General features: G+C 31.8%; 1 protein-coding gene across 5 annotated transcripts; it reads right to left on the bottom strand.

The window, feature by feature from the left end:
• On the bottom strand, window positions 1-24,724 carry LOC118198099 (alpha-tocopherol transfer protein-like). Of its 5 annotated transcripts, XM_085823582.1 has the most exons (7): window positions 24,396-24,724; window positions 19,979-20,211; window positions 17,352-17,540; window positions 11,466-11,708; window positions 9,274-9,467; window positions 5,904-6,014; window positions 1-526 (listed from the first exon to the last, which is right to left on the bottom strand). In XM_085823582.1, the coding sequence occupies exons 3-7, from the start codon at window positions 17,503-17,505 to the stop codon at window positions 344-346; spliced, it is 885 nt and encodes a 294-aa protein (XP_085679708.1). In that variant the 5' UTR covers window positions 17,506-17,540; window positions 19,979-20,211; window positions 24,396-24,724; the 3' UTR covers window positions 1-343. The 5 variants fall into 5 exon arrangements, with proteins under 5 accessions (XP_085679708.1, XP_085679711.1, XP_085679707.1 ...); XM_085823585.1 differs by lacking the exon at window positions 19,979-20,211 and having other exon boundaries at window positions 17,352-17,516; XM_085823581.1 differs by lacking the exon at window positions 19,979-20,211.
• Between the last annotated feature and the right edge of the window lie 860 nt (window positions 24,725-25,584).

Raw genomic sequence — 25,584 nt, forward strand, 5'->3', positions numbered from 1 at the left:
AACACTCAGCGATATGCAATTTATTATATACACAATAAAAATATACACAGTATACAGATTTCTTTCTGTATAATCAAGAATGAATTACTTTTATAACATATCTCTATAATTTTAATTAAGTACATTCCTTCCAATTTATGTTATAGAAGTTACTGAATGTTGGGGTCAGAATCTCCCAATGGGGATGAGGGAAATGAATTCATCTCTCGGTTACGTATTTACAAGATGATATAGTCATTTGAAGATCTCACAAAATATGTTATATTTTATACAAATTTCAAATCTTAAGCTTGATCACAGCTGATTCTATGATGTATGTACAGTTTGGCAAGCATTTCTGTTTTTACATTCTGATGGCACTATATCCATACTGTTGATAGATTTTGTATTCCTCTTCACTGTCCAGTAAGCTTTTATAAAATCTTTCATTTCCAAATGGGCCCTGTTTTCCACCAAATTCTTCAGGCAGCATTTCTGGAGGAAGGAACTGATGTAAACTACTCAAGTCATTTCCATGGAAGTATACCTAAGAGAGAAGGAAAGAGAACTTAACAAATAGAAAAGGTGAAATATTTATGAGACAATATTCGAAATGCCCTCATATTAATAATCTATTTATTTACATATGTACAATCTAAAAGAGAACAAGGAAGCATAAGCTGGTAAAATGTTGAAACTTAAGAAGCTTACATATTTACAAATGTTAGCATTCGAATAGGTTTACCAAAAGTATTCCAATTTAAAGGCTGAGAATAAATGGCTTACAAATAGATTTTTATATATTATAATACAGAATTATTAGTAATAAAAACCAAATGAAATTTTGATTGAAAATTTTACTTCTTGGTAAAAAGCTCAGTAAATAACAATCTATTTATCCTAACCAAGCTATTGATGCAGTTTTAAGAATGCTTTGAGAAACAAGATTTAGTTATTCCAGTTACTTAATATTACGTGGTTGTTTTTACTTTATTGAAAATGTTTGATTTGCTGTTAATCGCGCGTAAATATGTAGAGCGAAAATGTATGAGAAAAAGGAAAGACTATCACCCTTTTGCTATGAAAGAAGCAGCTCTCTAAACCAGGGTTTCTTAAACTCTAGGTCACGACCTCCAAGGGGGTCGCGGGACCCTGCAGCAGGGGGTCGCCAAAAATTTTAGCAGTTTTGGTATTTCTTTAACTTACGATAATAATTTTACAATTACCAAATATTTTTACACGATGTATCTGAAAATAGATAAAGATAAGACAATACAGACAAAGAAAAGAACGAAAACGTTTCGACACATTCTTTTTATAATGTAAGCGTTCACTTTCCGTGCTTTGCACGGGACGCTGTTACTTGATTAAAATTTTCACATTGTTCTATGTCTTAAAATTAGAAATTAAAGTTAATGACCTGAAACTGCAACAGTATATTACAGTACAAGTGAAAAAAATGACAGTTTCACTCACGCGTGTGTCAGATTTGCGCAATACTTATGGGGTCCCACAAAAGTTTTGTAAATATTATGGGGTTCGGGGACAATTGGAAATGTTCATTTAAATTCTGGCTTTTGAAGCAAAAATCTCTCTTTTGGAACTCCTGGGCTTGCGAATATTATGCACAAGAAATCTAAGTCGACTTAAATACACGTGTCTTTTTAACTATACTACACTTGAAACCAAAGAAGGATTCTAAGGTGAACATGGTTATGTGATGGCTATGTTATGGTGAGAATCCAAAGAAGGATTCTATGGTGAACATGGAACTGCAAATTCATTCTGCCGCAGTTATTTACAAATTTATAATTAACTACTTCTTATTATCGTTTATGTTACTAACGTATTAGACATTTGTTCTTCCTTTTTCACTTATATCTGACAGGTTTTAATTCGAAGCTTTTTTCTAGATGAAGTTAAAATCATATTTAAACTATGCAGCGCTAGGAGAAAGGAAGAATTTAACACTTTGGCTCTGAAATGATATATTAAGCTGATAAAAACAAACACTACACTTTGATCTTAGGTATTAAAGTGTAGTATCTGTTTACGTGGGGGGGGGTTGGTGTTTTGTTTCAATAGTGAGAGAATGAGATAATTTGGCGCCTTGTCAGAGAAACGGAAAGGGAATTGCTTTGCATTTTATTATTAAAATTACTAAAACAGAGTGTAAGAGAGTTATTAACTTTATCGTGTAAACAGGAAATAGATCAGTAGACTGTTGTTTTATGTCATCGTAAGACGTTCAGTTACGACCACCAGCGACCGAAGCACCGTCACTGAGCACCGGTAGTTCAGACCGAGCTTTCGACTGGCTGCATTGGTGTCCAAGTGTATACGAGCCGGTCTCCCTTAGAAAGTCCTCCAAGAAGGGCATCCTTCCCTTCAGGCAGATAACCCTCAAGTTCTTTGCCATAATCGAATAAACCAAACTAAACCGTTCGGTTCCAGAATTCGAAACCTTGCACTAAGATATCCAATATTTGTTGTTGCAATCTGCTTTCTGCTACTCTTATTAGTTCTATAATTTTGCTTTTAATTCCTTTTGAGCATATGAAAAGGAATTTTCTGTGAATATTCGGACTTTAACAGAAAGGGAGATTAAAAGTTAGTAACATAGTTATGCGTTTCTACGTAAAATAAAGTGTCAAGTACGACTATGTTTTCAAGATGCTAAAAAATCGTAACTTTTCGACAAATTGAACTTGATATGTTTTGTTATTCTCCAAGGTTAATCATTACTATATGAGCTTAGAGACAATAAGACAAACACAACACCGTTCTAAAATTTTGAAAGAATGATTTAAAAATGCAAAGAAATACATTATACTGTCTGCAATAGATGAAGTAGATTGTCTGAAAAATTGACAGTTACATATCTATATGAGGCTTTATGCTTTAATACAGAATCGGCTTATCTCCAGTGTATGTTAAAAGAAAAAGAGAAGAAATTATTTAAGGTTTTTGCTGAGAGTGATTCAAAGGAATAAATGCATATAAGAAAAACATCGAATAAAATAAAAATTGCAAAACCTAGATAAGGCTGTTATGATGTAGTTTACTTAATATCAAAGTTAAAAATGTTGAAATATTTGGGGGCTCTGAGGAAGGAAACAGCCAGAACTTTTTATGAAGAATTGGTCTATATTACGAATGCCATTACACTGAAAGCTGGCTTGCGCATTTCAGACACCGATATGATTTAAAATTTTGCATACTATACATTGAATTTGTTATTATATTAGCCAAGTTAGTGTAAAATAAAGATTAAGTGCAAGAAAAGGTTTAAAATTTAGATGGAACTGCGTTGTTCTCAAAGCATACTTCAAGATGAAGTTCTGACTATTTGAGATGCAACCGCTTATAAGTTGTGAAGTATTAGAGTAAAAGAACGTATCTTTAGAATGAGCTAGGGTGTTTTAAATGTCATAGAGATAAACCAATGTAAATTATTGATTATAGGTAAAAGTTTATATTCCAGAATGTATGTCACTGTTTCTTGAGACTAAGAGCAGAAACAACTGACACTGGAATGATTTGAGAATTTTTCTTGCTACGAAAACCCCAGTTCTCTAAGCTAATGACAAATTCCAGCATGTGTTCTCCCAGATGAACTGACATCATCATCAGTTCCTAATATTTCAGTCATCGTCCGAAATAAAGAAAATAGATATTCTAATACAAGTTATGCAAATATAAGTTGCAAAATTACGTTATGTTGTTATTATAGCTTATCGTCTTGAATTAAATCAAATCAGGTCCAGTATCACGTCTAGGGAAAAAAATGCAGCTTCTGTGGTGAGCCAAATCTTAGGGCACTTTAAGTATTACAGAATAACATACGTGACTGTCTAATTCTCAGTTTGAAAATTACAGTAATTAAATCTTAGATGCAAGTAAGAAAGAGAGTTGTAATCTTCATTTCACGCGTATTTCATCAAAATTAGACATGATTTTTAGTTAACTTTTCTTTTTTCTTTATCAACCAACATAATGTGATTTACAGGACATTTAAAAGGCAAGATGAAAGGGTTAGTAGCTCAGTTACGTATAATATAAAGTAACCATCTGTAATCTGGCAGGTTTACTTATCAAGAACCCTATAACTCGAAGTGATACTGTAATAGAGATGGTCAACCCGTACATTTATTTAGAAACATAAATGAACTGTGATTAAAGCTTGCACTTAATGTGAAAAAAAATAAATGTTTAAAAAGTAACATTACTTAACGTTCAAATAAAAAATAGCTAAAATATTTATTATATTGTTTTTTTATGATTAACAAGCTTGTACCAAAGAATTCATAACTATAAACTAAAAAAAAACCTAATTTTAAATCTGAATTAAAAACTGGCCACAGTAATTATAAGGTTTCGAAATAAAACAACAAGTATTCATACTTTGAACGCGTGAAATGACTAAATACTGTTATGAATCAGTATGCTATCAAATGAACAATAGCGTTGCTATCTATTAAACTATTTATGAGGTCTAATTTTCTGATAATTATATTATGGCGAATAAATTACTGATTATTTCCGAATGTATTTAACCTCGATAAATTTACTTTCAAATTGAGGAAGCAGATTAAAAAAAAGCAAGTGATGTTGCTAAATTAGACTTTTAATTAAATAGTTGTATTCAGTGTTTTATTTATAACAGACTGTTTAAAAATATACAGAGAAAGTTAAATGTACTGCATTTTTGTCAACAGAAAAACCAAAACAAAAATTTATTGAAGAAAATCAGGTAAAATCTCTCCTGTGTTGCAGCACTGGGGGAACAATGAGCGAGAGGGAAAAGCCAGTAAATAGAGCACGCTCAGGGAGGAACCAATAAATACTCGCAACCCAGGAATAAGGATGTGATAGACTACACTCTGTAACTGACCTACCCCCACCTCTTTTTAACACTTCTATGCGATTTGAGGAAGATTATTTCAGTCAAGAGCCAGCCAAATTGCACCGCTCTGGAAACATCAGTTTTTATTGCCTTGGAGCTCGTACTTGTGACCATCTTCTTTTTTCAACGGTTGTTTCAAGTTTCACGATGTGGCAAACCGGACATGATGTATTCCAAATATAGATTTTGGCAATCTGCCTTTGTACTTGTATTACTGTTTAATTTTGCTATTTTGAAGAGCATGGCTCGATTCTACAAATATGACTATTCTTTTTATGTTTCATTTTATTTTCTGATTTATTGTTTAGCTTCTTTTGTTTAAAATACCAAATCAATTTAAAAATACTTTTTCCATTTTAATCCATTGCAATTTTTATTAAAAAAAGATAAGACTACAAGTTTTCGAGACAGTCCTATAATTATTTATAAATTCACTTTACGTAAAGTGTTAAATTACTTGTGTGTATGTGTAAATTTGACGAAATTTTCTAAATTTTATGTACATTCCTACCATTTTTCTTTGTTGCAATTTGTACATCATTTATTAGTTGTTGTCAAATTGTTCAGAGGAAGGAAACATGTTACTCGAAATTCATTAATCGACCAGGTTTAGTGTTTCAAATACTTCGCTTTGACAAGTTTTGTGTGAAACAGTAAACAGGGAGATTAATATTTTGTTTTTACATCACTTTGCTTCTTTTGTTTTTACATTACTTTGCTTTTTCACTACTATTTTTATGGTTATTTCAGTTTTAATTTAAAAAAAATTATACTACTGACTTGTTTCATATTCTCGCACAAACAGCTTAACTTGACATTTTGTCTGCTTTAAAATTTTACACATATATTTTTTACGCTTTTGCGTCAGATAGGATAATCAGGATTTCTTTTACCAGTATACTCATATATATATGTCTAAAGATTTGTTGTAAATAACAGTATTTAAACAAGAAAAGAAAGAATAGAAAATTCATCTTGTACAAGCACTTATTTTAAAAAAGAAGACAAAGATATTTACCCTTTTCTTTATTTTCTCACTTAAGAGGGGCTTCACGGTGTCGAACACAAAACCGAATATTCTGGGATTGTTGATAATATGCATTGCCTTATGACGCACTGGCAAGCCATCCTAATTTCAAGATTATAAGATTATTAAAATCATATTTTCACTCAGCTTTGTAGAAACTGCACAAGCATATAACATTTTACACGGAAAAATAAAAGAAATTCGTAACAAAATTAATTAGGCTCAATATAAACACTTTAAAAAAAGGTTTAAATATAAATATATGTATAAAAATTAAAAAAAAAAAAAAAAAAACTGAAAGGTGTTAGACTTTAACGGTAGCCCAAAAAGAATTTATTAAGGTTTTATAAGCTTTCGCTGAGCTCGTAGTCTACCAGCGTGGCTGGTGCACTAACTCTTGTTAGTTTTATTATTAAGCACCATTTTCTTCGCACTTATGCCATATACAATTCAACAGCAAAATCACAAAAATTTTGAAAGGAGCATAGCAGCTTATGTTTAGAATTTTCGATTGAGTGTTAAGTGTTGGCATACCTTTTTCTAATTTTTTTTTTTTTTTTTTTTCAAGTCTTCTCTCAGTTCACCAAATCAATGTTGAATGTTTTGTTAGTAAGATGGCTTGCAACACTTTTTTTGTATTTTAATTATTAATGTTTTGTGTGTTAACGCTAGTTATTAAATATCATATTCTTAACACATAGGCCGTATAAAATTGAACAGCAAAATCACAAAATATTTATAAGCAGCATAATTTTAGAATTTCCGACAGACAATTTTGCACGCTGTAGATAAAAATATGTTATTCCGTATAATATTGCCGCTGCTCATTTCCAAATCTTTGAATCTGTTAATCAAAAATGCATTAAAGTTTTACAAAATATGAAATATAAAATTCCGACTTCTAGGTCATATGTTCGGGTGGAGGATTATGTTATTCAGAATTTAATGGCTCTAGATATCATTGTTTTTTCACAATGCGAAGTACATACGTACATTCATGTAGATTCTCCATAATTTAGTTTCTTTAAATGGAATACAGGGAGATAATATTTGCTGGCAACAATTTGAAAAGTTATACGCGTATATGCTAATACGCAGAGCAAACAGATTATAAGTTAGGAATTTAATTTCTGCATTTCTTGTGGAAAGTTTCCCTTACAACATTTGTATTTTTCCATACATTCTAAAATATTGATTTCTGCATTATATTATTTATCCCATCATTCATTTATTTTTCCCTTGTTTATTTAAGATTTTATCAGTATTAAATCAGAGCTATTTATTTATTTATTAATTCCTCACAAATGTGCTATAGGATTTCATGAGCGCAAAATCCAATTCGTTACAAATAAATATCAAGAATAAGAGAGCAGTTTGTTTCCAATCAACGACACTTAAAATATTTAATTTATCTTCGAATTATAAGAATGTAACCCAATTTAAAAATTACTTAAGAATATTTTAAGTTGTTTTATATAAAAAGTATAATTAATAAAATACTTTCTTATGGCTTTCTGTAATACCTCCATTGCAAATGTTCTAACTTGAAGTCTTGTACATTAAGTCTTTGTTCAATACCAAATTGAATCTTGATGCTGACATTTTGCAGCAACCTATAAATTTTAAGCTTTTTTTTATTTTATTCAAACGATAATAAGTCTTTTTTTAATGCTTTGATGTTTTTGTACTTATGCCATGCATTTTCTATTTATGTCGTAATTTGAATGCAAAATTTAAAAAAGGAACACGTAGGAACAAGCTTAAGAGTTCTCAGAATAGAAATTCTCCTTATGTTAATTTTGGTTTTATTAATAATTTATAAATTATTTAATTTGTTATTTTGTTGACCACCGCGTACATACATTTCGTTATAATGTGCATTTAGTATGCAGCAACCAACTTTGATAATATCCTTTTATAACTCTCCCTAATGGACAAAAATGCAATGCACCAATAAAGCACATTCATCTGTTTACCATACAAATTATATGTATACTGTGCGTATAACTACTGCATTGCATTCACATGCTCTCTTGGCAATGGTAGCCAGATGATACAGCTCCTTGCAAATTTATGCACTACTGCAAAAAGCATATGTAACTGTTCTACTTAAACAACTTGTAGAGTATCTTATGTTAATTGACCAGTTATTAGGATCTTATTCTTCAATATTTTACTTTCCGTATTCTTCAACAGAATGCAAATTAATTGTTTGAGTATTTAAGCTGAGTTTTCTGGATCTCGAGAGTGAGTGTTTTAATCCTTACGTGGGTAGATTCTGCCAGCTGTAGCAGTTGTAATTATTTGATTCTACGTTTCTCTCGTCACTAATACTTTAATCTGATGCACCGGTAAATTATTAGCTTCTAATTTTGTAATTAATTGTGCAGTCTTATACTACTACTCAACGTTTAAATTTATTAATTGTTCTTATTAGTCCAAAGGGGCTTTGTCCCTGAAGGACTATTGTTTTCGTTTTGCGATTTTGCGTTCAATCATTATAAATGTCCGTTTCACTTTTCAAACTGTTGCCACAAAATGTTAGAGTCCTGCATTATGTTTGAATAAATTAAATAATGAAAAACATGCATGAATGTATATTTCTCGCATTGTGATAAAACAACGGTATGTCGAACCATCAAATTTTGAATGACGTATCCTCCTACGAATATGGGCATGTGGAAGACCAAATTTGAAATTTGGATTTTGTTTTATTATCGATTTCATATTTTCTAAAACTTAAACGAATTTTTGAGTAACAAACTCAACGATTTAAAAGCGAGCAATCGCAACACTCTACGGGGGAAAAAAAGATCTTTATATTTCTAGCGCGCGGAGCTGCATGTCGGAAATTCTAACAATATGCTAATTTTAAAATTATTTTGCGACATTGCTATTGAACTGAATTTTATGGTTTAAGTGCAAAGAACATGATATTTAATAAATAAAGGTAACGCACAAAACGTTAAAAAAGCGCCCCTTTGGACGTAATTTAAAATCTGAAACCTTTAAGATTTTTTTTAAAATTTGCATTTTTACATACTGTCGTTATTGTAGCACAAAGTTGGGCTTTTATGTTCACAGTTCTGTTTAAATAAAAAAGTAGTTTATATCTTTAGTAAAATTTTGTCGTTTATCTCAAACATAGCGATAAATCGCTTCACATCTGTTAGGGTAACAGAACTACTAATTAGCAGTACCAAATCAAGTATAACCTTTTAAGTTTTTAGTTAATATAATAAGTTTATTAAAATTACGCGTAAAATCTCGTAATTCGTGTATTTGTCGGAAGTTTATTTTATACGTTTTTAAATTAAAGAAAATAATGCAGGGATTTCAGATTAAGAGAAATTTATCTTACCTGAACGGTGTTGATGAAGCATTTAAGACTACTCAGGGTAATTTGAGACATATGGGACCAACAAAACCCTTTGAGATCTATGAGGACTACCATGCCACACACTTGAGTTACTGGATTTTTCATCTCCTTTTCTACGCATACTAAACCAGTTCTGGTGATTTCTTCAATAGAAAATGATTTCGTATCCCAAGCCCCTACATAAAAAAAAAAAAAAAAAAAAAAAAAAAGATTACTTATTAGCAGAGCAGATTACTTTCTGTTTTAATATTGTTGCATCAAAATGCCCAATTTTTCATGAATTATTTCCCTGCCATTTGAAATAATTTTTTTTATTTGAATATACATTTGTTTGAATATCTGAAATAATAATTATTGTTAATGTGGCTTTCAGTGGATGTGTGTAAGGAGATCGGTATTATTCTTTTTTCGCAAATTTTTACTGACTCTTATATGACTGTTATTCTTAATGGTAAAATCGTTTTATATATTGATTTTAGTTGACTACACATTAAGAATTCGGTAGCTTTAACATTCAGGATTTACCTCTGGGTTTGCTTTTTGGTTTAGTTTATTATGGCAAAGCACAGTAGGGCTATCTGCGTAAGGTGGTGTTGGTGCATTTAATTATGGCAAAGCACACTAGGGCTATCTGCCTAAGGGGAGGGATGCCTTCGTGGAGGACTTTCTAAGGGGAACTGGCTCGTATACACGTTACACATGGGGAAACCACGAAAACACCCATGCAGCCAGCCCGTTCGCGGGCTTTAGCCAAGCGTTTGTTACCTTACTTTCGCAAGCTACACTACAGTTATGTGAACGTAATTTTCATTAATGTTATTTTTAATGGTTAGGCAACGGTTTATTTTTTAATGTTATGTGAAAAATATTAAAAGAAGGGCGAAAATGCTCCATGTTTTCACACTAAGGTGGATTGCCTGTTTTGTTTGATTACTTAGATTTATTGCTTCTTTATTTTGATTACTTTTTCATTGGAGAACAGACTGAATGAATGAAATTCAGAAAGTCTCGCAACACTTACAGTAAACCTTCCGTAGGATCTTACGTTAAAACAATGATTCTTAAAAAGTATGTCGCAGAACCTGTGTAACTGCGTCTCGAGAAAAAAGAAAACGCAGAAAAAATAATAAATAAATAAATTTAAAAAATTTGATCAAATATATTATTAAATAAGAAAAATTTTAAAATGTCTGAAAGGTTAACGATAGGTTAACAATTTTAACGATCGCCCAAAAAGGTTTGTTAAAGTTCTTTACGCTCTTACTGAAGTCGCTGTTTACCAGACTGCTCTTGCTCTCACACCTGCTAAACCACATTAAAAAAATTTTTTTTGTCTTTTTAGATTTATTACCTGGCACAGTTTTCTTCGCAATTACGCTGCATATAATTCAAGAGCAAAATTATTAAGTTTTTATCGCTCTGATAAAAAATGGCTTTTGCTTTTTCATTATAAAGTGGAAACAGTAGACTAAATTTCGAGACTAGGTTTATTTAACTATGTTTTCAGGCGTTGATAATTTATTCAGATAATTTTATAATAACACTAATTAATGGATTCACCCCAAATGTATAGCAAATTTTCTAATAAAATGATTACTGCAAGTTTTGACAGTCTGGCACAGTTTGTCTCAAAATAAAATCCATTAATTGTTTCACGGTAAATATGCAAAATCACTTTCTGTAGAGCTTTGTTTGATACGTTAATGCAGAAACTTCTCAGGGCACGGAATGGGAAGTACTGACTTAATATTATATCGGCAAGGTGAAAAGACACAGAAAATCTGTTCAGAAGTTTGTTGGGAATTGTATAGGAGCTCTGTAATGTTGATAAAACAGCGAGCGTATATCGCTACCTAGAATGTACTACCACTACCCATTTTTTTCAGAACAAAAGACAGCACAGTGAAAAGTTTCCAAGGCAAATGGATTTTAGTGTGGTCTTTATGATTTCTTAATATTTGAAATTTACCGTATAGCAGGTTTTTTTCACTCTTGTTTTCCAATTAATTATTTATACGACAAATATCAACTGTGCATAAAAGTTTATCTGCATGATTTTCTGCATGTTTATGCATGTTTATCTGCATGAATTTCGTGCACTTTTGAGTACAAAATATTGAGACACATAAGAAAGGCATAAAGGCATTGCATTAGCTGCAATAAAGTATACTTACCTAACCTTGGCACCCAAACTGATGCACCGTCAGGTGTCCTTAAGGGCAGAAAATTTAAAATATTCGCTTGTAAAACCTTACGACAGTTCTCGGGAGAAAATTTCTGGTACAGATTTGAGTAAGTTTTTCTGTTTAAGTAATATCTCTTCAAAACTTTAAACGCTGCATCAAGTCGAAACTTTTTAGCCCTCAGAAACATCAAAAGGAATTCATCAGAAGTGTTGGCATTCAAGTTCTTTTCCTCTACAAAAAGAGCAGGTTTTGAGTTAAAAGTTTTACTTCAAAGAAAATGTTTGAGATTTATTTTGTGTACTAAAAAGGTAAAATTTTATAAGTTTTATCCTTGTAGTACACAGAACACTTCAGTTCAGAAATTTAACTATTTAATTCTGAAAAAAAAAAAAAAAAAAAAAAAAAAAAAAAAAAAAAAAAAAAGCTGGAAAATTTGGTTTAAGAAAATATAGCGTTATAACTGGTTTTATTAATGAATGAAGGCAGCTATGATAATAACGTCATATCAAACCCTTCTGCCCAAGTTAAATTCCATAGCAAAGTTACCTATTTCCTTGCTACAGCAGAACTTCATTTATCTATCTGTATTCAATTTATTCGGAACTCCAGTTACGTGAATCACTTGCTCTTCTTTCGGGTCCATGCAAATTTATAGATGTTCTCAATTTACTCTCCTGTATAAATTTTTTCCATCGATTTAAGTAACGCAAAAAAAGATTAAACTGTAATTTTTTTTAAAGTTATTGATTTATATGAGCGGGCGTCACGTATCTATTAGCTTGCAAAAATGATTTACAGCAAGCCAATAAACTGTCATACACATTAATCTTATTTAATTCAATCACTTTTCATCATATACAGTAGACTCTTGTTAACGCAAATCCCAAGGAATTGGATTAAATTGGAAAATTGCCCAAAATTGAAAAATCAAGATTTCATGTTCAGAAAATTCGCGTTAATTGGGGAAACTTTTTTCTACACATTAAGCATTTACAGTATATCTGTCTATATATATAAAGAAGAATTTCTGTTTGTGTGTTTGTTAGCGGTTAACTAAGGCACTACTATAGCTATTTTCACCAAACTTTTTACAATTCTTTCCTGGGTCCTGGGGAAGCTCGACTTTCACTTTTTTCCGAAAAAAATAGCTAAAATTAGAGATATTAGTTAAAAACTCTCAAAACGCTAATTTTCGCCCTCATTTTTCCGAGTGGCAACAGTTTCGCACGCTGGAGATAAAAATTTGCTTTATTTTGAGAAGTATTTGCCACTGCTCGCTTTCAAATCGTAGAGTTTGTTAATAAAAAATTTCTAAGCTTTACAATTTAATAAAAATAGCATTACTAAAGATTAAATGCATTATTCTCTATTCTAAAAATTCGTGGGAAGCTATTTCGACTATTCCTATCTTTGTACGACTTTAATCAGCCGAGATATTAATCAAAAACTCTGAAAACACTAATTTTCGCTCTCATTTTTCCGAATGTCAACAATCTAGCGTGTTGGAGATAAAAAATGCTTTATTTCGAAAAGTTTTGCTACTGCTCACTTTCAAATCGTAGAGTTTGTTAATAAAAAATTTGTGAGTTTTACAAAATCTACAATAAAAAAGAATGCCTGTTTGTGAATTTGCCGGCGTTATTGATTTCTGATCAATTTTTTGCCACATTTAATCTATTGAAATTGAATATAGGTGAAATATTGGATGGAACTTGAGCTTTTACGACCATTTGATTAGGAAGACGAAACTCATGGAAAACTGCGTGCCATTGTTGCTGATATAATGAGAGAGAATTAGTTTATTTTCCTGTCGAAATTTTTTATGTGTTCCATATCGCATCATACTGAAAAATGTATGACTAATGAATCATATTTTTTGCATCGTCATTAGAGAGGGATTACAGCGGTATTGTTCTCTCTGTTGTTAGATACATTACTCTCAATCTAACGTAACTAGATCGGGTACTTTCGATAGTAGTTAGATAATTACTACAATATATGATGTATGTCGTCGCAGAAAACACTATAATATTGCATTAATTACTGTCCCGTAATTTGAGAAAATGTCACAGATCTTTTTCTGGAAAAACATTTCTATATATTGTACTGTTCCAGGTAATTTCACGGCCAACTGCACTAATGTAAAACTAGCGGTCAATTCGGATGTTGGAGCAAAACGTTCTAAAATGCCCAATGTGTGTAACACTCAGGGTGTCCGCCGAAAACATGGCGGACGGTAACGTCGCTGAAACAACATCGGAAGGCTAAGGCTAAAACGTCGTCGAACAAAACATCGTGGGTGGAAAGAAAGCAAGAAGAAAATAATACAGTTCTAAAATATTGTCGTGCAAAATATCGCCATAAATAATAAAGCAGTTAAAACTGCGCAGTTTGAAAACATCGTCGTCGAAAATACCATGGTAAAAAATAAAGCACCCACAAATCATCGCATAACGATAGTGTCGCCTACATGCGTTTTCAAACTTTAAACCTTCGCATGTTGGCATAATGATTTGTGAGCGCAAGAAGGAATGAGGAATGTTTTTACTTTCATAATTTTATATTTTTGAATTATGCGTTTTTGCTGGAAAAATAAGAAGGAAACTTAAGTATTCAAAGATTGGAATTGAGTAGAAAAATAATTCTAGGTATAGCATTTAATGGAATTTTAAACTTTTATTGTTAACTAATAAAGGCCATTAATTATTATTAATTAATTAATTATAATTTTTTTGTAATTTTTTATATGTACTATGTTCTTCATGTAGATTAGAAAAAAGGAAGATGAGTAAATGAATGTGGTTATCTCTATTAAAATTGTTTAATTAATTGTCATATCATAAAATTATGTTAATTGCTATAAGTATCATTAATTTTCTACTCTTTTTCAGTTCTTGAATGCTTAAGTTTACTTCTAAAATTTTCAGCAAAAATTTATTAGTTTATAAGGTATTTCTCCCGCCTTCCTAGCGTGCCTTCGTAATGTAGTGGTCAGCACACTGAGCCGGTCTTTCAGAGGTCCGAGGTTCGATTCCTGGCGAACGCGTTGCTAATTTTTCATCTCTCCGGCTTCCAAAATGCCTAATGTCTCTACAAGTTAGTTACAAAATATAAAAATAAAAATTTTCCTGATTCTGTTTTACGCTCACAAATCATTATGCGAATATGCATTTACAAACTTTAAAGCCTGGAAAACACATGTCTACGATGTTATCGTCATGCGATGATTTGTAGGCGCTTTATTTTTTACCACTCTATTTTCTACGACGATGTTTTTAATTTGGGAAGTTTCTGAATCGCTTTATTTTCGACAATGATGTTTTGTACCACGATGTTTTGTGCGACGACGTTTTCGCCCCGCTTGCGTTATTTTCTCCGCGACGTTTTCGTCCACGATGTTTTCACCTGTAACTACACTCTCTAGCGGGGTCTTCCTCACTTTCTTCTGATGACATTTTTTGCACCTCAGATACAATTGCTTGTACATCACATTCCAATGGAGCACACGCGGCAACATCGTCATCTACATTAACAAACTCCTCAAAATTTACATTAGGGTTCGCTATGTCTTGTAGAATATTCTATTCTTCAGGTGAAGTGGTATCGTTATCATCATCTAATGAGCCAACGTGTCTTTATGTCTCCAGACTCTGCTGAAAGAGTTCTGCGTGTGTTGAGATGACACGAATTTCCAGGATGCGGCGGCGATAGCTTTTATTGCATCAAACACCCCAAGTTGGCGTTTCCATCTCCTTTTCAGAAGTCGCTTGGGAAGACCTCTTCAAAATAGCAGTAATGCTTTTATTCAGATGCTGAAGACGACTTGTTGAATTGGGGGAGGGAATCTTTACATTGGTTAGGTTCGGATCATGTATGTTATAGCTGCACACCTATTTAATAAGACCATGCATTATTATTAATTTCACAAATGTAAATAACTTTCAGAAACAAAATCACAGATTCTAATTGCATAAAAGTTATTTTAAATAATATGATGACTGTGCTTATTGTATTGATGCAATGTTTTTTAACATTTTGCATAAAACTACTTATTTTAATTTTAAATCACCTCGTTTAAAAATATTCAACATAACTTTTGTTTTCCCTTCTAGTTTTGTGTTTTTCGTATGTTTGTTTTTTGTGTTCCCGCTTTTTACTTTTTTTCATATTGCATTTATTGCAAAAAACTTATATGTTTAACCAAAATATTATTGATTTAAAAAAACATAGTACGAAGTTTTTTCTCATTTCTCCCTTATATTTATTTTATATGGTTTGCTCCTGACTACATCATACAGCTTTATATCAATAAAAATAAATTATCAGTTATATTGTTATTATTAGCCCAAAGGACTATTAGTCTCCAAACTGAATTTTGCATCGTTTCACTTTGTGCGTTGGTTCACTTTTTAAACTGTTGCCACTAAATATTATCGCCATGTATTATATTTAAAGAAAACTAAATAATGAAGAATCTGCATGAATGCATGAATATTTCTCGCATTGTGAAAAAACAACGGTACCTAGAGCCATTCAAGTTTGAATAACGTAGTCCTCCAACCGAACATGGGCATTTGGAGCCGAATTTTGAATTTCGAATTTGTTTTATTATCTATTTCAAATTTTGTAAAACTGTAATGAATTTTTGATTAACAAACTCAATTATTTCAAAATGAGAAATGGCAACACTGTACGGAAAATAACAAGCATTTTTATCTCCAGCGCGCGAGACTGTGTACCGGAAAATCTAAAGATATGCCGTTTTTAAATATTTTCAGATATTTCTGTTGAATTGAATTTTATGTGGTTTAAGTGCGAAGAACATAATATTTAATAAATAAAGGTAAGACACAAAACGTTAAATAAAACGTCATTTTGGTCGTAATATAAAATCTGAAAGCTTTCAGATTTTCTTTATTATTATTTTGTAATCAATGGTATCTTGACTATAAAAATCAACTGCTTTGGCTATCGACTTTCAATCATCCCCTTCAATATTTCATTAATCCCAGGGAGTCAAAACAGATCCCTTTGGGAACCACTGCTTTATATTTAGAAAACCAGCCATGCATTATGAAAGAAAATTTAGACATGTATAAACAATTTAAATTTAAGAATTGAAAAAAATGAGAGAATTAAAAATATATATTTATATTTCAAAAATTATTATTAGAATTTATATTTAGAAAACCAGCCATACATTATGAAGAAAAATGTTGACATGTATAAACAATTTAAATTTAAAAACTGAAAAAAATGAGAGAATTAAAAATATGCTGCTTAGTGAATTATAATCATATTTATAAATATTCGATGCGACTTCGTAGAGATGTTATGATCTTATCGAAGTAGGAAACATGAAAAATTTGTGATGTATCTGACGGGATTAGAACTACAGACCATTTTGCTGGCCAGAAGTACTTCTAATTACACCATAAAGACACGAAGTAAGGAGACAAAAATTATCTTACAACTTCGAAATTTCATAGTACATAAAATCAGAAATATGATTACAAATTTGTAAATGGAGATTTAATTGCAAAGAAAGCAAAATTTAGCAAAATATGATTCAAATACAATTTTTGAAAACTCATGTTCGTACATGTAAATAATTGTTGTGGGATTTCGGAAGCATTTAAATGTAATATGCAATTTAAGCCATACTCTGAACCTTAAGTATCGTTACTTGTCTCGAATTTCATGCAATCCTTGCATAATACAATAAGTTAATTTCTAATAATAGATTGAAATTTAAACAGTTCAAAGCATATTTGTGGTTTTTAGCTTTTAAAAATTTGGAACATAGCACATTTTGAAGCAAAAGTTCAAATAAAAGATTATGTCACTTAACAAGTTAATTTATAAAAGTCTTACTTTTGATCTGTTTTTTAAATTCCTCCAGACATTCCTTTCTCTTTTCCTTTGTCTCTCCAAGCTCTTCTTCTGCTTTACGGATCATTTTTTCTGACAGAATCTTATGCTCTAAAGGTAAGAATGCTGAATTGTCGCATAGAAGGTTTGTTCCCATCGTGAGAATGACTGCAATGCAGATTACACAATTACCTAAAATTTATTTAAAAAAATCTGCTTTAGAAATAAAGTAATGATTTCCTTTTAAAAAAGGATGTAAATATTTACATTAATTTAAAATTTGATTTCCAATTTTATTCGAGATTACTACATTCTAGGTACTGAAGAAAATATAAACATTTATTTTCTCTATGTTAATTCATTTCTGACACTCCGCATCTGAAAGAACAGTTAGCAAATTTGATCTGCGATAACAGTTTGAAACAAATTTGATGGTGCTATTCTGAAAAAACATTAATGATAACATTATAAAAATATAATCTCGAAATGTGACCACTAGGCGATTAGTCGGGATACACTAGTTATCTATGATTAAATAAGGACTCATAAAAAGATTTGGAAATGATTATTTTTATCCTACCTCATTATACTATAGTTCGGAAAGTAAAGGGGAGAACAATGATGTAATTAAATAAATACTACCTTTTATTATACATTTTTGGGAAGTTATTAATTGATATAATTACAAATGATAGTATTGGCATAATAATTAGTATAATAGGCAGAATGTTATGTACTTTCTAAAATCCTTATATCATTATGTATTCACGTTTTGTGTTATTTGAAAACGATAAGAGAATAAACAAATTATTATAGATATGTATATATTACAGTACATACTGAGTTTCAGGTTTATAGGATAAATGTTGAAAAAACTAGGTTGAAAGTAAACTTTGGTCTTAAGCATTAAGCGGGGTAAATAGTCATAGTCGGAAGTGTCTATTGAACTTCGAGGTGTACGAATGGTATTCAGGATTGTTTAGTCCGACAGACTGAAGCCAATATTAAATTAAATAATGGATAAATTAAATGAAAGACACTTCTTTATGACTTCCCAGTATTTCTTCAAAGATTACATAGAGCGACTGCAGAAGCTGAAAGCATCTTTAGATGCCATCGTTACGTGAAATATACTGCTGGCCACCGTAAATTCAACACCCTGAAGGAAGCATAGAAATAACATGAAATATACAACATGCATTAGCGGAGGTGAGATATGCAAATGATTAGAATTTCAGCGCAGACGCACATCACGCACGCCTGTGGCGCCACTTCAAAGCGCTATTTAAGGCTTGGAGTTTTCGACGATTTCAAGTTCGGTAATTGTGTTTTTCTTGTGTTTTTTTCCAAAAAAAAAAAAAAAAAAAAAAAAAAAAACGATCAATTATGCCTCGTATTAAACAGCGATCATCGTTTGATCAAGTAACCGAGTTCGACAGAGGAAGGATAGTGGCCTACCGAGAGTGTGGATTATTTTTCAGGGAAATCGGTAGTCGTGTTGGACGAAACCAAACAACTGTAATGCGGATATGTGACCGTTGGATGCAGGAGGGTACGACGGACCGACGTGTTCGATCGCATCCACCTCAGTGCACCACTTCACGCGATGACAGGAACATTGTGCGCATGGCAGTGTCGGATCGCTCAGTCACATCACGAACCATAGCCCAGCACATTCAGTCTGTAACGCATCATCCAATGTCTGCGCGTACCATTCGACGCCGTTTACAGCAGAGTGGTCTGTCCGCAAGACGTCCATTGCTTCATCTACCCTTGACGCAGAGCCACAGACGTCTCCGCCGCCAATGGTGGGATGAAAGAAGGATATGGACGGCAGAATGGAATGAAATTGTCTTTGCTGACAAGTCACTCTTCTGTCTGCAACACCACTATGGTCGGATTCGAGTCTGGAGACACCGTGGAGAAAGGATGCTGAACAGCTGAGTTATGCACCGCCACACTGGTCCTGCACCGGGTATTATGGAACACAGGAGGTGAAGGTAGATGAAGCAAGATAGATTCAGAGCTTTTCTGCTGTTTCGGACATTTATGGTATGTGAGGGCATTGATTTTGACAAAGAACTTAACTGTTGAGCTAATGTGAGCCATTATAATGCACCACCGCAGATTTTATTCTTCTCCAATATAATAAAATCATATTTTCATCACTGTAACCTGAATCCATCCAACACCGAGAAATGCTGTCGTTTAAAAAATTCACAATCTCGCAAAACATGAGCTCCAATGTCTTAGTATAAAAATTCGTCTATTTTTAACCCTGCAGTTCTTCGATTATAGGTAAATTAGGTTATATGAAAAATAGGTTATATTGTTATCATGTTTCTTCTATGGCACATTGGATCTTCTTTAGTGTTAGACTTCTTTGACTTTTATCGTAATCTGCAACCACCGCTGATGGAAAAAAAAAAAAAAAAAAAAAAAAAAAAAAAAAAAGCCATTCGATGCTTACTTTTAATAAATCCTATACTACTATTAACTAATTTTCAAAATTTCAGAAATATAATGAAAACATTGTTTGTTAAATGGTAAGTTAATTACCATTTAACCGACATTGTTTTGAGTACCTTACTATAATGATACCTAATTTTCTAAAAAAATATTATAATTACCTATTTGTTTGATAAAATGATGGATTACATAAAGCGCGGAATACTAGCTCATTGCTTCTCAAATTTGATTCCCGGTGTCGGAAGGATAGAGTTGCATATGAGATTTCGTAGTTTTTGCCAATTTTTAACGCAAATAAGAACGAGTTTTCCTTAGAATGTCCAATAAGAAGGTATCTCTTCTCCATCCTTTGTTTTTATTTACCGACCCACCTTGTGTCTTGCTTAAGGTGAATCTAATGGACGAGAAAAATTAAAATTATTAATATTATTGAATTATTAACATATATATGTGTATATATAATGGACGTTCTGGAAAAGCAGAGAAAAAAGTAAATCGATTTTTTTCTACTGTTAATCTAACAACGATGATTTGAAGTAAGGTAAATGAAATTTCATACACATTTTTTCCTCTGTTAAGAAATTGGGTATTTCATTAAGGCAATGTAAAAATTACATGGTAACGCATATAAACTGTAATAACTGACTGTTACTGACTGTGTAAATATTAATTTAATATTCTATTAAAAAGTAAATACTTTTCGAGAATTTACAATTTAATTTTGAAGTTTTTATATACATTGTTAGACGCTCAGATGGTATAGTGGTTAGAGGACTCTACTGCGGTACCGAAGTGCCGAGTTCAAATCCCGGAGAAAGCATAGATGTTTGTAAATGTAGAGTGTCTTTGCGGCATGGGGGTGCTCTAAACATACAGCTAGCTGAAAGTCCTCAGGAGTGGTTTGGTGGTAAGGGAGTGGGGTGAAAGAACCTCGGATCACCTCCGGGGTGCTATTCTTAAAAACTGGGGAGGGAGAATGGAAGTCCAACCTTCTTGAAGCTCCGGCAACCACTCTACCATGAAGTAGAGGGACAAGACAACAACAACATATAAATAACCATACGATTTGATCGGTTGCGAATACAAAATGTAAAGCATCTAGGATCTAATCTAAATTCGATCCTAGATCCTAGACAGAGAAGAAATTAACTTCAGTAGGCTAGTTAAAACAATACTCCTCTAATGAATAATTGTCGTTTCCCTGGATAGGCAAAAATTTAAAACTAAAGTAGAATTCTTCTGCTGTTACAGGAATAGGCTTGAGATATGCTAAAAATATTTCTGTCGTCAAATGTATTCATCTCAGCACTTGCCACTTTTTAGATTAGACTTAACTGTCTTAGTTATCAATAGTGCTGGAACCCTAAACAAAATTTAAATTGGGGATCTGGCATATAAAGATTGATTCTAATGAAATGTTAAATATGCCACTTCAAATTTTTATTAATAATAAAGAATACAAGCACTAATAATTTGGAATTTAGAATTTGTTTTATTATCAATATCATATTTTGTAACACAACGAATTTTTGGTCAACAAACTCAACAATTTCAAAGCGAGCAATGGCAACACCGTACGGAAAAAAAAAAAAAAAAAAAAAAAAAAAAAAAAAAAAAAACACACGTTTTTATCTCCGTCGTGCGAGACTGTGTATCAGAAATTGTGAAGATATGCTCATTTAAAAATTATTTTCCGATATTGCTGCTGAATTGAATTTTATGGTTTAAGTGCGAAGAAAATCATATTTATTAAATAAAGGTAACACAGAAAACGTTAAAAAACGCCTCTTTGAGGGTAATGTAAAATCTGAAAGCTTTCAGAATTTTTTGTATTTCGTTTTCAGAAAACATAAATGATATCTTCTCAATCTAGCTATTCAAGAGTACTAAAGACCTTAATTTTTATTATGTTGTTGAATTTCTTAAATAATTTAATCAACAACATTATAGAATTACAACCAACCATTCCTTCTTCGGAAATTGAATACTGGTCCATCGGTACGTCAGGCAACGTCGCTAACCATTATACCGATTACTGCGGTAATGCTAACAACAGTAGTGCAATCAACGGTCGCTGAAATACCAACCAGTTTACCTGCTACTCATTTGTATATTTTAAAATGAGCCTAGATAAAAGGCTATCTCAAGTGACAGACCGACTACTGGTTATTTCAAGACAAGCTCTGAAGTCAGGAAAAGACTACCGGTCCGGCAACCTTTGAGCATTTGCAGTAATATAGTTCAACAGAATAATAAGAAACAGAACAAATTTGTCGGAACTTTTGGGGGCTGGTTAATCTTAGCCCCCACCAAAAACAAATGATTGCATTTATTCAGGCGGGTGCCAAGTGCACTTCCCTGCACCCCGCTGGATACGCCCATGAGTACTAAGTTACAAATGCATACAATAACGCTTGTATTTTCATTCACCAGAAAATATTAAGGCAAGAAACACATCTGCACAACATCTCATCAAAATTGTTGTCAACACATTTTGAATAAATTATTTTATTGCAAGGAATATTTTGATATTATATATGTTGCAACAATGAACTGTTAACCTTTTTAAAGATGGGCATAGACATGAATGACATACTCGTACATTCGCTTTTTATCTCAGCTAATCCTTTCTTGCTAAATCATGGTCAGTATATTTGCCAGTACTTTACATTAAAAATATATAAATACGAATTTTCAATTATTTAGGGTCTCATCTGAGATGGAAAATCAGCCCAGTACAAATAACGGGTTTGGGCTTTTTTTGAGTATAATTAATAGGATGAAGACAGTTAAAGTTTAGTGAGAAATTTCAATCGAATATTGATATTATCCCTTTGTAGCGGAGACAACATCGCTTTTAACTGTGACTAAATTTCCTCGCCCTAACAAGTGTGATTATAAGTTTTGAGATTAGAAAAGGCAGAATTACAGAAATGACGTGAGCGGGAAAAGATAAATATATTTTATTGCTTGCCATTTGAACTGTGACTAAATCAAAATTGAAGCAACTAATTTTGCTATATAATGACAGCAGAGATTTGATTGAATTCACTTGCGCTTTCTTGAAGGGGAGAAGACCACACCAATTATTTACGATACTTTTATTTGATTTTTCATCCGTTTCGTTTGCTGTTGTCGCTGAGTCTAGCTTGCAAAGATGCAAGCTGTATACCAGCTATCTTCAGTAGGTTGCTTCATGTAGCGATGCAAGGACAGAAATGCCTAAGTGAGTCTAGGAGACAAGATATAATACATAAAAATATAAATTTTTCTCATAAAATGGAAGACTATGTACACAATATTTACAACCATTTGCTTTGCATTAAATGAGTGATGAGGGTGTCCAAAGCATGCTATATACACAGATTCAGCTGAGATTTTGGACAGAGCAGATGCGAAAGCATATTTAATCTTTATGTAGGAAAATTTTGGTTATCGCTGAGCATGAAAGCTACAAAAGGGCGCAGATGGCGGCTCTCTTGAAGAATCATGTAGCTTGAAAAGTTTAAAGTGGCTCATTATATTACATTCTTGTGCTTCCTGATAGAAGCATTCATTGAGTTTTCTGAGAAACTTAGCCAGCGGTTCGATCTTAAGGTCGCCGTGAAGACATTTGTTACGTACATAGAAATGGGAATTTGTAATAATGAAAAGATACCTCCTTTGCATTTATTTTTCATGATGGAATTATAAACCAAAATCAAATTTTAATGTGAAAAATGACAGGTGGATATTTGATTATTAATTCTAGACTTTGTGGAGCCCATAGGAATCTTTTTTTTTTGATTTTGAGCTATGGATTTTAAGCCTTTAGAATATATTCTTGTCACTTAGCAAAAATTAATTAATTAATTAACAAAATATTACAAACACTTAATTAACAAAATATTATACAAATTAATACACAAATACTGCAAAAAATTAATTAACAAAATATTACACTTTTAACTTAAATTGTGTTAAAAATCTTTATTTATTTATATATTTTCATACTCATATGAGATTTCTATCGAAATACAGTGCAATAAAATTAATTACTTAAGTAATCAAAAATTTAATATTAAATTAAAACAGCCTCATGATAATTTTTAATAACTCAACAAACTGAAGTAATTTTTTTACTTATAACAGCTGAAGGGCTGTATAGTAGTGAGAGTCAGATTTAACTAAAGCGTAACGCCAGTGGAAATTGTTACAATAAAGTTTTAAAAATATCGAATTATAGTCCTTCCTTGACTGAGAATATTTACTTGAATTTTCATATGAATCATTGTAATTGGCTCAGCATCATTATCATTACAACATGCATATATAACAACATTACTACAAAAATATATACATTATCATTTAAATTAAGAATAATACTGATATTAGCATCAGAGAATGATGAAATGAAATATGAAAAATGAAAAATGAAACTGAAATGAAATATGAAATTGAATACTTTTAAAATTAATTTGGAAATTTAAAAGTACTCTTTAAAATTTTTTCTCGTTGGCATATAAACTCAGACAGTAACGAAAATCATATTCATTCGAAAGCAAATACTAAAATTCAAATAAATACAATTATGCTTACTCAGTGATCAGTTGCTGCTTATTAATCAGTGATCAGTTGCTGCTTTAACTTCTTATTTACCTGTAGTTCTTCAATAAATAGGATGCCATTCACTGGTGCATATAAAAAAAGGAAATAAGCCGTTTACACCTATAAGAATTTCTTTCGTGCAAGGAAATCTTATTAAGAACTTTTCTTCTTTGCGAATATCAAGACAAAAGCTTCTGTTGTATTAAATATATACATGCTAATGGGAGAGAGAATTGGAGATTTAAAACGTAATTGATTCTAGTCTCTTCCTGTTCCGTTGTTTTTCTATTCCTTTTTTCCTTCTATTACATAAACTCTTGCGTTGATTTGCATGCATATCAAAGAACGTCCCTGGACTATGTCAACTGCATTATCTGTTCTATCAATTGTATTGTATCTACGGTTCATTTGATCTCTGGTACGAATTGACGTCAAACCAAAGCCAATTTGATAAAAAAAAGTACTATGTAAATTATGCAGCTCGTGATATGAATGAAAAAAGTTTTAGATGTGCGCTTTTTCTTCTTAATCGATTCATAAAAACGGAGAAAACTGCTGTAAACTCTTTGTAAGAGGATCATCATGATTTCAGGGATTTGGATCTTTTGTGGAGGTGATCATTTTATAGAGGATGAGTATCGGTTGCAATAATTACTGATAAGCATAATGGATGTCAAGATTTACTATTTATGAAAAATACAGAAACGGAAAGGAGCATAATTGATTTAATGATACAAATATTAACAAAACTGAAATTAATTAAAGAGAGGGAGTAATGTAGCCCTCCCCAAAAACATTAGAATAATTGTCTTATTCTTAATTTTGAGAATAATCGTAAGTGAATATCATTTTAAAGTAAGAGATGCAGATCGTGAGTGTTGAACTAAAGCCAATTTAATAACAGCAAAAAAAAGTATTTCAAACGCCGTATCATTTTCATCAACCATTTACCTACTTTTCTGATAACTTCTATGTGGACTGTCGACAGCAGTAATCCCAAAAACTTTAAACACTCCTCTAAAGTTAATGCTTTCACAGATTGTTTTGAAGACACTTTAAGGTTACTGAAACAGCTTAATCTAAAGAAATTATTAAAAAGTAGAAATGAGCTACTGCTCAGTTCTGTGAATTTAAAAATTTAAAGAAAAAAAAAAAAAAAAAAAAATTCTGAAAGCTTTCA

This window comes from Stegodyphus dumicola, chromosome 9 (assembly GCF_044657685.1).
Source record: "Stegodyphus dumicola isolate Sdum_Otavi_A_Nest chromosome 9, ASM4465768v1".
Classification (NCBI taxonomy): domain Eukaryota; kingdom Metazoa; phylum Arthropoda; class Arachnida; order Araneae; family Eresidae; genus Stegodyphus; species Stegodyphus dumicola.